Source organism: Benincasa hispida, chromosome 10 (assembly GCF_027475165.1).
Source record: "Benincasa hispida cultivar pf3 chromosome 10, pf3_genome.v1.1, whole genome shotgun sequence".
NCBI lineage: Eukaryota > Viridiplantae > Streptophyta > Magnoliopsida > Cucurbitales > Cucurbitaceae > Benincasa > Benincasa hispida.
The window spans coordinates 1,482,226-1,495,180 of record NC_143487.1 but is presented as its reverse complement, the minus strand read 5'-3'; the positions used below and the strand labels follow the sequence as shown (position 1 = coordinate 1,495,180).

The window sequence follows — 12,955 nt, the reverse complement described above, 5'->3', positions numbered from 1 at the left end:
TAAAATATGTTGTCCATGAGAAAGAAAATCTCATTTTAGTCCATCAATCTTTAATTTAAAATTTTAAAAATATTTGTTATAATCTTTCCACGTGTATTTGACTAAGGAGTTGAGAAGTAGGAGTAAGGAAGTAGGTTAGGAAGCACAGATACTTCTAATTGTAAGAGAATCTGTATCAAATACGGATACATTCAGATACGTGGTAGATACGTATCTATTTTTTTTCCAGATACGTGGATCATTTTTTAAAAAAAATAAATAAATAAGCCCAACCACTTAAAAACCCAACCCTCAACCCATTTTATTTTAGTGCATGAGTGATTTTAAAACCATAAAAAACCACTTTTTTCATTTTTAAAATCACCCCGAAAACACACTTTTAATTACTCAAAATTAATATAGTTTTCAAATTTATACTTTTAAATGTAATTTTCATATCATGAAAATTAGTTTTGAATAATTAAACATGTTTCACAGTGATTTTGAAAATGACAAAAGTGATTTCAACCATTTTAAAATCACCTCCAAACATAAAAGTCCACTTAAATTGAGCAATCCAAAACAAAATAAATTAAAAATGATAAAAACATAAAAATTAAAAATTAAAAAAAAAAATTAAAAACCCAAAACGTAATTAAATCTTCATTATTTTCTTCTCTCTTACTATTTAAATCATGATTCACACGCCCTTCATTCCTCAATCTTCATCTTCTATTTCTTTCCTACCATCTACTCTAGAGGCTCGACATTCACTCGACGTTACTGGATTTTTTTTTCAAATTTTCACTCTCTTCTTGAATCTATTTCAATCTAACTTAAAATAAGTATTCTAGCAATTAATTAGACTATATATATAACGCATTTTTTTAAAAATTAACGTAGTATCGTGTCGCATCCGATTTATGAACTTCATTCATTGTTTGACCCAAAGAGTTTATGGGTCCCACCACTAAAAACACTAATTTTATATCTTATCAAGTGGGTCCTAATAATTCAAAAATTCCTAGACTTAACTCATTACTCTTCACTATTCCACCCTTTACCCCAACATCCCCTCAAAGTTCTTAGTCAAAATACTACTACAATTCATTTTGTAATTATCAACTATTATTATTGTTTTTTTTTTTTCTTTTTCAAATCATGTTTACTTAGAATTATGAATCATTGTTTTTTTTATAACGTTTACTTAGAAGGTTGAATATATCACATTTACTATTATTATTTCTATTTAGGATAAATAGTCATGGTAACCATAAATGTGACGATAACAATAACGTAATTTCTCGATGCAATCATATTAATCACCCTCCACTTCTCGATGAGATTGTATTTTTTTATTATAAAGTTGAATGTGGGCCTAGATATCCATATGGACACAAAACAAAGTAAACAACATGATAAAATGAGATCCACTTTTCAGATTACCATTGATTTAGTACATTTCACCTCATATGAACGAAGTCTAAATATAAAAACCAACTCAATACTAGAGAGAAATGGTAGAAGCAAATAGATATTAACCATTTTGGTTTCTCATCTTTGATATTCCTTGTGTTTTTCAGCTTATTTAAAAGGAACTATATCATAACATTTGGCAATTTAAAATTAATCAAATGTAACTACTAACACCAAGTCTAACAAACCCTTCAACATTTAGAGATATAAATGAGGTTTTTCCCCAGAATCACATCGCTAGCATCTCCATCACGAGCGATGGGCGAGAGAGGAGAATCGAATACAGGAGCGTGTTCCAGGCCTGACCGGAAAAGGAAGAAGACCGCCGTCCATACACCGGCATTAATGGCCGGCGGGATACCGGTTTCTTTGGCGCTCTCAATGAGAAGGCGAGTGAAATATAGAGTTATGGCTGGATTTCCTTTTTTTTTCTCCACACTGTTGCAGGTCAAAACTAATGATTGCAATAGAGGCCACATGCCGCAGAATGGAGCCGAGTTATGTTTTATGAGGATGGGATCAGAATGTGATTTAAATACTATTTTGATTCCTATAATTTTTAGAGTTTCTTTTTGTACTTGTACTTTGAAAATATTCATTGTAGTCCTTATAATTTTAATTTTGATTTATTTTGATCTCTTCTTTTAAAATATTTATTTTGATGTTTGTACTTTCTTCTTTGATTGATTTTAATTTTTTAATTTTTTTAAAAATACAAAGACCAAAATAACCAAAAATTATTTTGAAAGTATAGGAAACTATGATAAACTAAAGTTGAATGTATAGAGACCAAAATAAATATTTTGAAAATACGATAACCAAAATGAATCAAAACCAAAAGTACAAGAACAAAGTAGTATTTAAATTCTCATTGCTCAACCCATTCAACCTTCTGCCAATTTTTTTTTGGCTGTCTTCCAATTTCAAGGTTAGAGAAATTTAGAGATGGGATTTGGTAGAAAAGGCAGAGTAAGAAATGAAGACTACATAACTTAGGATTAGCCTCCAATAATCATCCCTATCTTCCAATGATAGGACTCAAAAACAAAGCAAAAAACATAGCTTAGTACATTAATAAGATTAAAAAGAAGAAGAAAAAAGATATATTTAACACCTTGATCCTATTTGAAAGGGAGATCCTCCCTCCATTCCGAACGGATTAGAAGCAAATTATAGCCTCATAGTCTCGTGAGAATTTTATTGTGCATAATCTAAAAGATAACAAGAAATTAAAAGGTTAAATATTACTTTTCGTCCTTAAATAAGGATTTAGTTCCTAAACTTTAGGAGGTAACAACTTAATTGGACTAAAGTTTCAAGTTGAATTAAATTCCTTCCATATCTTCGTAGTTTATAACATGTTTGGAACTTATCTAAATATGTAATAAATCTAATTAAACCTGAACTATATTCATTAGGATTATATAGTTTAAATTTCAAAAACTAAATTGTAACACACTAAAATGGAAGAAGTTTAATTAAGGAGTAAAGTGAAGGGAAAAGAAAAAAAAAATCAAGTGAATTTGCCAGCTCCACCATTAGTGGGCCGTGTTGCAAAATTTCCATGCATTCAATCAAATGATCCGATAAATAAAGCCATGATCCTACCAATTCCTAAGTACTAGTGAAGGATACTCATAGGAAAATTGGCATCCTATCTAAGCCTGCCCCACCCAACTCTGAGAGGGAAAGAGATTTGAGTTCCTAAACCTAAAACTTATATAAGATCAAGATACAACACTGCGCTTATAGGGAGCCAAATTTGGGGGCTTTTTTCTTTTCTTTAAGATTAAGGCTAATTAATGCAGCATGTTAAATAAAAATTTATTGAACCCCACTCCATCTTGCCCAATCCACAAACTGCATACCACCATAAATGTTGTTGGCAAACCTCACACCAACTGTGAAAGCCATTGCCACCGGTGGAATTTTCTTTCCCAAAGGTGATGCTTCGACGACCTGCTCAAGTGCGTTCACAATTTGATAACGAGTGTTGGAAGATACGGCAAGGAAAACACCTGAATGAGGGAAAAGAGAGGACTTAGAGCGACACGTTAATATACATAAAAGTAGCCTTCAAGTTGTAGTTGATGTGAAGATCGAACCAAACAGGTTAACGAAGAGATTGATAAAAACGATAAGTATTGTGCTTTTGGTTCTTTCCAGAAAGAATTTGATGTTCTTTCCAGGTTGAAACTTGACCAAACTTCTGGTAAACCAAAATAAAATGGATGGGCAAGTAAAATCCTAAGAAATAAGTGACTTGTAAACCAACCTAAGTATTATGGATCATAATTTAACCAAAGAAAGAAGTATTGATATGATGTACTATGCTAAATTGCTCCACATTAATTCAGAAAAACAAGATCATTTGTCTCATTAACAAACAAATTAGTAAAGTAAAATAGAGACGATTCAAGGAATACATACCCCAGAGAGCAGCACTCTGAATAAGAGGAGGCACAGGAACATCCTCATCTGATTTCTTTATACACCTGAATTATTAAATACAGTTCCAAAGATGAGGATCTACATAGAGATTTAATGGACGTCTTATATATATAGCATCAGCGTATAGATGAATGGATTTAAACCTTTTACAAGTATCATAATTCATAATCAATTATTTTATTAAACAAGATTGAGGGACAAATAAAGAATTAGAATATATAATATAATACTTAGTACATGTTCTTTTTTATTAGTGTTACTGTATACACAAAAAACTGCAATACCAAAAAGCAACAGCTGAGCTAAATTAATTAATTAATTAAAAAGAAAAAAGAAAGAAAGAAAGAAGAAGCCATAAAACCAATATCAATTCAAAGTTAAATAAAAACAATATCAATTAAAGGGTAACAGTTAAATCAGAGAAATTACAATATCAATGACTCGAAGCAATAAAAACACACATCAGTCAAAGAACAATTCGAAGTTCATGAGTTTATCAACGCAATCAGGTCCTTCTTAGAGGTAAACAGTTACATTGCCAATAAAAAGATTATGGTAACATAATAATATTAGAAAACAAAACAACATCCGACATCTTAAAAAACAAGACACATAAGGAATACTTTAAACAGGCTTACCGTTTTGCGTTCATGATCAAATTAGCAATCCCCTGGCCAATGAGACCACAGCCAAATCCCACTGAGCCATACAAGACACCCTGGACCAGAATGCACCAATGAAAACAAGTTAAATAAAACCCCAAAAAAATTATATATATATATATATATATATACACAGCAGCAGCAGCAGCAGCAACAAGACAAACAAAGGCATGTCTTGAGCACTTAGTTCCAAAACAACAAAGAAACAATGATGGGAAAGTAAATTGTAGTTTAAGCATTGCTCACAGAAAGCTGCAATCAGTACCTTGTAGAAATATGATGCAATTCGCTGCCTCACTGTGAATTTACACCCCGGCCTTTCAGCTTCAAAAACACTGCAGAAGCAAATAATAATAATAAGTAATTAGTCATAGATGACAAAATGGAGCGTGGAAATTCTAAATCCAAGGAAAATTGGAACGGTCAGAAAATTGAGGCCAAATCTTGGGAATCTGATCTTCCATCCAATGTTTTGAAAATATCATCTCATACTTGAGAGAAAAAATAGATATTAAACAAAGTCGTGGCACAAGAGACTTTGTGAAGGATCCAGCAGCAAGAAGTAAATAAAATACAAAAGAAGGCAACACAGGGAACTGCAAGTCTTATAAGGGTGTTGAATTTCATTCGGAAAGGTGTCATGTGATATTAACCTGCTAGGAAGAGCAGAATAAGCATGTTGCATCTGTCCCAATAATCCTCTTGATACAGGCCGCTGTCCTATACGAGCGTATGGTGCTAACATACCAACCAAAGCAATGTCGACCACAATACCAACCAATAGATCAGCAGCAAACAACTCGAATTCTGGCCAGAAATTATCTCCCCTTTTCTGAACTTCGGCGAATGTAGCACAGCATGAATCGATGACTACCTGCATCCGCAAAGCTTGTTAAATCCATTAATCAGGAATTGTAATTTACAGTTAATCATCAAATCAACTGAATTGATCGAAGAGAACCACCAAGGAATCAGTTAGAGCATAAAACCAAGGGACTTAAATCCTGGATTTAAATGTCAATGATGTGATTTCTCATAGTAAAAGGTACTGTCAATGATGTGCAAAACTATGGCGAGAAATGTGGATCATTTGATTATATTAAATTTGGATCATTGGGTTATATTAAATTTGAATAACACCAAACAAACCTCTGTTCCAACTTTAAAAAGAAAAGATGGATCTGCTAGCATTCGGTCACGAAACATGGAGCATGAATTCATCAAGAAGCCTAACAACCAACCTGACCCCTGTAAACACAAAAGGAGAATTTACCTTATTATCATATTACATATTAGAACTTTCAAAATTTTCAAATTATGGGGGAAAAAAGCCATCTTGATGCTCAAACGAAGAAGGAAACATACATCATTAATTTCCAAAGAACGAAGGGGCGAATGACTCTTAACATATATATAAATGGTGAAAAAAACAAGAAGAAAAAGTTAAAAGGAGAATCATGATAACAGGGAAGTGAAAGAAAGGTTTGTTCAATCATATTGGGAATATTTCACATATTGGACAAAGCTTCATTTCCTAATGTTTGTTTTAAGGTCAAGGAAACAAAGAGCTAAATGCTGCGACGATTTCCTCATGATGCTGCCAACTAAAAACAGCAAGCGTTGTGAAGCACAAGAGCCAAGGAACATTGTTCTTTCAACATTTCCTCAGCAATTAATCACAAATCCAAAATAATTTCAAGTGCTAAGCATTATATGTTCAATTAATTAACTTTCAAAAACTTAGAAATGAAATATACCTGCAAGTCCAAGTAACGATGAAGAAAAACTTCCCGAATCCCGGTTGCCTTAGCAGCCTCGAGCATATCCGAAGGAAGTCTCACTCCTCGAGCGTCAGCTTCCTTGATCACGTCGTCTAATTTCAAAAGCGGCCCAAACTCCCTCTCATCCTCGCCATCACCATTTCCATCTCCCCCACCGCCACCGCCACCGCCGCCGCTACCAAACGGGTTCCCACCTCCTCCAACGCCACCATCCGCATCAATTCGAGATACAGAATTAACATCATCAAAAACCTTAGAGTCCTCCGGTGCGACGATGGTCTCAGCCGCCGCCTCGGACGAAATACAATTAAGTCGAATCCGGCAGTTCACATTCGAGGAATGATGAAGAGCAACAAGCTTGAAGGATCCCCTGGGTTCAGAACAAGGCCATCTAAAGCATCCCGAAGCTCTAACTTCGAGATTTGAAAAGAAAGCATCTGGGTTGGAAGGAACTGTGGAATGGAAGAGATTGAAGGTGGGAGAGGTAACAGACATAGTAGTGGCAGCTCGCTTTGCAACAATAGCAGGCCGTAGAAGAAAATGGTTGACGAGTTGGAGAAATGCGGAAGAAAAACGATCAAATACCTAAAATGTGATAAGCGTTTCGTTGAAAAAGATGCAAGAACAGCGAGGGAAGAAATTGGCCGAAATGAAACAGAGAAAAGAAGAATGAAAATGAAAAATGCCTAACTTTTTGGAAGAGAAAAAGTATAAAAAGGTTCGTCGCCTGAGAGATTCGAACTCTCGCGGGGCAACCCCATGTACTTAGCAGGCACACGCCTTAACCACTCGGCCAAAGCGACTTCAGTTGAAACAACGCTACTTTTAAATGATCATAATGGAACTAAACGAAAATTCACTTTAATATGAAGAAGCGTATTAGTGTTCGGTAACTATAAATAAACAATAAATTATCATATTTTAAATATAATAAACAAAATTGACTTAATATTATTTTTTATATAATTTTTAATTATTAAATAATTGTTTAAAATAGATATATAAAATAAACTTTAATTTTAATTATAAATTTAGAAAATGAATTTTATTAAATATTATATCTGCTTTTAAGATAATCTAAAAATTGGTAAATAACAGATTTTGAAAACGCGTGACATGACCGTATGATTTTAAAGTGATTTATGAAGGAATTTACGACAAAAGAGTTTTTTTTTAAAAAAATAGTATGTGGTGCGGAGGATTAACTTCTAACACCAAGGTTAATATTATAATACTATGTTAATTGACCTTCTGACTCCAAAGTCTTAATATAACATAAAATTGATATTTTTTTTAGTTATGGGACCCATGAACTCTATAGAATTCATAATGTTAATATGATATAAAATTGATGTTTTACCCCGTGGGACCCATGAATTCTTGGTTCAAATAGAGGTAACTCCACTCTCTCAACTTCTTGGGTCACACCCATTCCCTAAAATTTAACATATGAAAGGATCAAGTTTCCAATTTTACCAAAGAAATATCGACAAGATGATGACGTTGAAAGATATTTGTGAAAATATTATAAAAACAAATTTTAGAATAATATTATTTAAGTTAATAAATATAAAACGTTGTCGTGCTTTGAATATTTAGTAGAATAGGATGCGGCCTGCGGGTATTCGAACAAAAGCTTTTCAATTTGGACTTTTTTACTAGCAACTTCAAAAACACAATTTCTCTTTGGCTTTCAAGCACTTCATTTCATGCGGGTTCGTTTTTTGTCAGGTTTTCATATGGAACCACCAAACCCCATAACTTTAGACTCCTAACATACACAAACTTCAATTTTAAAAGTGCTTTAAAAAGCTACATCATCATCCTGTTATCTTTACTTTATGACTCCAGAAATGGAAAACGAGGCCCGAACATAGGTGACTGATATGGGAAACATTTTGAAAGAAGATGATAATAATAATAAACAAAGTTCAGACTATTCTTTTGAAATTTAACCTTATTTTTATGCATTATATATAAAACATATTCAACGTTTTACTTCATTCTTCCTTTTCCATTTGCTTACCCAACACAAAAGTTCATCTGGAATTTTGGAAAAGTTCGATTCTTAAATCTTTATTCTGGATTTTAATTTTATGTAGTTAGTAAACATTCTAGTAGTAACAGGATGCCTTACTATTAAAATTTGAGTCAACTAAATTAGATTAAGGCATGGACAGAAAAGCAGTGGATTACTTGTATTCTCCCTTAACTTGTAAGTCCAAGCTTGAAATTCAATCATTTTACATATAACAGAGTCTTCCCCAACAGGGCTACACATATCACCTATCCAACTAACACATTTCAAAATCAAGAAGAAAAAAAAAATGTTACTAATGTGGGACTCATCCATCAACATATAGTTATAATCTCAGAAAAGAATTGGAGAAAAGCTTGGACACAGCCACATATTACAAATAAAACTCCTGTAAAGAGCCTGAGAAGAAGAAAAAATATGACCAAAAAGAGAAGAGTATCACATTCTCTAGCTGGATGCAGCTGGTTTTGCTGTCGCCTGCTTGATCGCCTCGGCGTATGTTCGATGTTGATAGGTCAGAGTTGATTCCAGCAGATCCCAGAGTGATGTCTTCGGGTTCCAACCTGAACGCAGTTGTGCAGTTCGATTGAAATCGCTAATCACTAATCATAATCGAAGGAAAATACGAAAGGAAATGAGACAAGCACCATACCAAGTTGCTTGTTGATGATGGTCATATCAGGAATTCTCTTGTCACTGTCATCATAACCCACACCATAGAATTCTTCAGAGCTTATATCGACCGTCGGTGTCTCGAGCGAAGGTTCCCCGCTTACCTTTGCATAAACCTACCGGACTCCAAGCAAACAACTTAAGTTACTTAATCTAACAAAAGCAAAAGAACAATAAAAATTTAAACCAAACACGATTCGCCCCCCACCTCGGTCATCATTTCAGCGAGCTGCTTCACTGTCACTTCATTGTTGGGGTTGCCCACATTGAAGATTTGACCATTGGCCCTCGCTGGGTTTTCCTGAACGAAACAATACACAATTCAGATATGTATACTGCATGCAAACTTTGGGTTCAAGATCAATGAAAAACAAGAGGAATGTCATACAATCATCAAAAGAACTGCTTCGATTGCATCTTTGATGTATATAAAAGTTCTTTGGGATTGGCCACCATCCACGAGCTTCAGTGGCTCATGGCGTAGGAGATTCTGCAAAACCAGAAAATCAAAACAGTCATTCTTCAAAGCAAGAGTCACAAAAAGAACTAGAAGCCAAAGCAGGAAACTAACAAAACATCCGAACATACATTGCTAAAGCAAGCTAGAACCCTTGGAACACCCTCACTTGGGCCATCAATGCCAGGAATGAAGTCCATCCTTGGTCCGATCCAGTTAAAGGGTCTTACAATTGTGAAATCCAGCCCATTTTCCGCACCCTCAGCTGTGAAACACAAGAAGAAAGAACAAAGGCTAAGAACAACTGCAATTTCCACGTACTTATTCCCATAAAGTCAGAGTAAACAAGTAAGAAAACGAACCATAAATCAGCCTCTCGATCAATTGCTTAGCACATGCATAAGACCATCTTTGCTTCTCGATGGGACCAAAGATGCAAGGAGAAGCATCCTCACTCAAAACATAATATGCTGGATCCTATCGTAAACAAATGACAAACAATACAGTATTCAGCTTATTATTATTATCCATAAGGCTATTGTATGAGGATTAGATGAGAATTAACATCAAGATAAATAGCTGTCATCTTTCAAATTCTATGCACATGATAAAAGATGGCGTACAAAACATAAATAGTATAAAATTTTGAACATGTGGTTAGCCCGATGTTATAGAAAGGTTGTTCATGAACTCTGTTACAATTAGTTCGAACCTAGCAAAAGAATAAAATGCTTGATGCCACAAAACATTAACCCCATATTTCAAATCAGAAAATTAATTCAAATTAGCAAATAGTTTCATTGCAAAATCAATAAGTACAATATTGTTATAACCTACATTTCAGCCAAACAGAAGAGCCAAAAATGGTGGATCAAAGCATACAAACATCGTCAAGCAAACCACGACAATCATTTATGAAGGGGCATTATTGGTTCAATTTCAAGATCTGACAGTTTTCTTACTACGAGATAAAGAAAAGCAAGATGCAGTTTCTATTTTCATTTCACGTTCAAGTTTTTAAAATCTTTCATGGGCATTCAATGACAGTTGCCTAACGACTCTGCAAGATCCAGGACATTGCATTTTCATTGAACAAGTAAGGCAAATTATTATAGATCGAATGGATTCAAGGGATTCATAATAAGAGAGAAGAAGAAAGCAGAAAGAGATGGCTTACCTGACGAAGAGGGCTATCTTTTGGAAGAAAGCTTCCAATTGTCTTACCATACACTTCGCAAGTTGAAAAGTGAATCAGACGCTTGTTGTTCCCAGAACAGTATTTCACCTACGAAAAGAAAGCACATCAAATCAAACACGCCAAATCACCAATTCTTAACGATAACAAAATCTTTTGAATTGAGAAGTAACACACACATACTCAAATCAAAACATTAAGAAACAAGAATCAGAAAGAAATAGAAATGAATCGCATACACACCACAGGAATTGCGTCGATGAAATTGCTGTAGATGGTATCAAGAGGACGCGTATTGTAGTCGGCAGGAGTACAGATCGCAGCAAGATTTATCGTCTACATCATGCAAGCAGAATTCCAATCACGAAACACGAAGTTAAAACTAAAAGAAATGACAAAGACGTACAATAACAAGAATGAGCATGGCTCAGAACCCACAATGACCCAAAGAAGGACAAATTCTTCAAACAACCCAGAACAAAAATTCGACAATTCTTTCAAGAACCCAGAAGAATGAGCAACAAAAAAAGAAGGAATCACAGAAGTCGAACCAGATCTGCCATTCGAATGAGGCTTTCGAGCCGGGAATCATTCTTGATATTGAGACGGTGGAACTGAATACGATCGGCCCAAGGGAGCGAATCGGGCTCAAGAAGGTGCTTAATCTTGTCACTATAAACATCAAGAGCAAGCACTTTGTGAGGGGTTTCAGCCATAAGCTTCTCACAGAGGTGAGAGCCAATGAACCCACCAGCGCCAATCATGCAAATGGTGATTGGCTTAATGGGGTTGCCATCTAGATCTACCCTGTTTCCGGACGCCATTGTTGCTTTGCTACTCTGCAAATCAAAAGTGAAAATCCCGCGTTGAGCTTGTGAGAATCTTGCGGGAAAGAGGAAACAAGCTTGAAGAAATGGGAAAATGGGAAAATCGGTTGTGAGGAAGAATTGAGAGGCTGAGCGTATTTATTGAGATTGAAGGAGTGGGAACCAGAGAGCGAGAGAAAAGGCGGACGGAAGGCGAGTGTGTGAAAATGCCACCGTTCCACCGGGGAGTATGAAATTTTGGGTACTCGCTACGTGAGAGTGGACACGTGTTTTCTAGGTCTGTCAACAAGAGGGGAAAAGAATAGAAAAAGAAAATTGGGAATTAAATCACTTTTTTTTTAAAAAAAAAAAATGCCATTAATAGTGGTGAGGTGAGGCCAGGCAAATGCATGTCCCTAATCAATGAAAAGTCTAGCAGTCTAATTTTAGTCCTAAAATTTGAAGAATTAGCAATGTTAAATTGTTAATGTCCATTCATCACAAGACTAAAGGTTGCTTACTACTAATTGTCCAAACCTAAATTTATTTCCTCTTGAGATAATTGGGTTAAAACTTAAAAATAAAATATTTAAATTTTATATATATATTGAAAATACATCTTAGTTATATATTTATGATATTTTCCTTATCCAATCAATACGATATTTTAACTACATTTTCAACCATAATTTTATATGTGATTTAAATTTTGTTGAATTTAAAATATTTAAATGTCGATACTTTCATATATATTCTCACATCTTCGATTATGAATTTAAAAAGAAATTTATAGCACTTGTAGTTTTGAAACATACATCGAATCTTTTTACGTTAATAAAATTTTAATAGAAAGAGTGAAGTCTTTATTAGTTAAATTTTGTAGTAACTTAATCCATTAACTTTAATTAACAATTTAATGCTAATAATTTGATGTCAAATTTTTAGTAATTTTTTGAGGAAATAAATAGTCGCAGATTTTTTAAATTGTATATATTGAATTATTATTATCATTGTTGGGCAATAAAGTTTGAAAACATACCATTAAACAATAATAGGTTTTATAATAAATATTATAAAAAAGTGCCAATGTATTAGAGATGTATAGATTCTCATCAATACTGATATTTTAGACATCTAGATTCTCATTGAATGGACATCTCGATTACCATGTATTATTTTGTGGCATCGTGATATTGTAAAATATTCTAGCATCTATAGATTTTCGGACATCTCGAAAGTTTTGGATGTCTTATAAAACATGAGTTTTTCATATTACTGTGTTGAGACATCCTTATTTTACACTTGTGCCATTATTTATTTATATATATATATCAAACTTCATTTATATTATATAATTAAAGTAAAGGGTAATTATAATTAGTAGTATTTTTATGAATAATAACCAAATGTATAACATTATTTAAAAAAATTGCAAATA

At 33.9% G+C, this 12,955-nt stretch overlaps 2 protein-coding genes and 1 non-coding gene across 3 annotated transcripts; all 3 read right to left on the bottom strand.

The window, feature by feature from the left end:
• Positions 1-2,977: 2,977 nt before the first annotated feature.
• On the bottom strand, positions 2,978-7,061 carry LOC120087687 (protein RETICULATA-RELATED 1, chloroplastic). The gene is made up of 7 exons (XM_039044547.2): positions 6,326-7,061; positions 5,718-5,816; positions 5,222-5,442; positions 4,834-4,903; positions 4,545-4,624; positions 3,886-3,950; positions 2,978-3,473 (listed from the first exon to the last, which is right to left on the bottom strand). Exons 1-7 carry the CDS (start codon positions 6,842-6,844, stop codon positions 3,280-3,282), a joined length of 1,248 nt encoding a protein of 415 aa, XP_038900475.1. The 5' UTR covers positions 6,845-7,061; the 3' UTR covers positions 2,978-3,279.
• A 9-nt stretch (positions 7,062-7,070) lies between these two features.
• TRNAS-GCU (transfer RNA serine (anticodon GCU)) lies at positions 7,071-7,152 on the bottom strand. Its single transcript has one exon. It is a non-coding gene; the product is annotated as a tRNA-Ser (tRNA).
• Positions 7,153-8,522: 1,370 nt separating this feature from the next.
• On the bottom strand, positions 8,523-11,867 carry LOC120089477 (UDP-D-apiose/UDP-D-xylose synthase 2). The gene is made up of 9 exons (XM_039046962.2): positions 11,263-11,867; positions 10,955-11,047; positions 10,694-10,801; positions 9,879-9,993; positions 9,648-9,781; positions 9,448-9,549; positions 9,268-9,360; positions 9,040-9,175; positions 8,523-8,950 (listed from the first exon to the last, which is right to left on the bottom strand). The coding sequence occupies exons 1-9, from the start codon at positions 11,533-11,535 to the stop codon at positions 8,835-8,837; spliced, it is 1,170 nt and encodes a 389-aa protein (XP_038902890.1). The 5' UTR covers positions 11,536-11,867; the 3' UTR covers positions 8,523-8,834.
• Between the last annotated feature and the right edge of the window lie 1,088 nt (positions 11,868-12,955).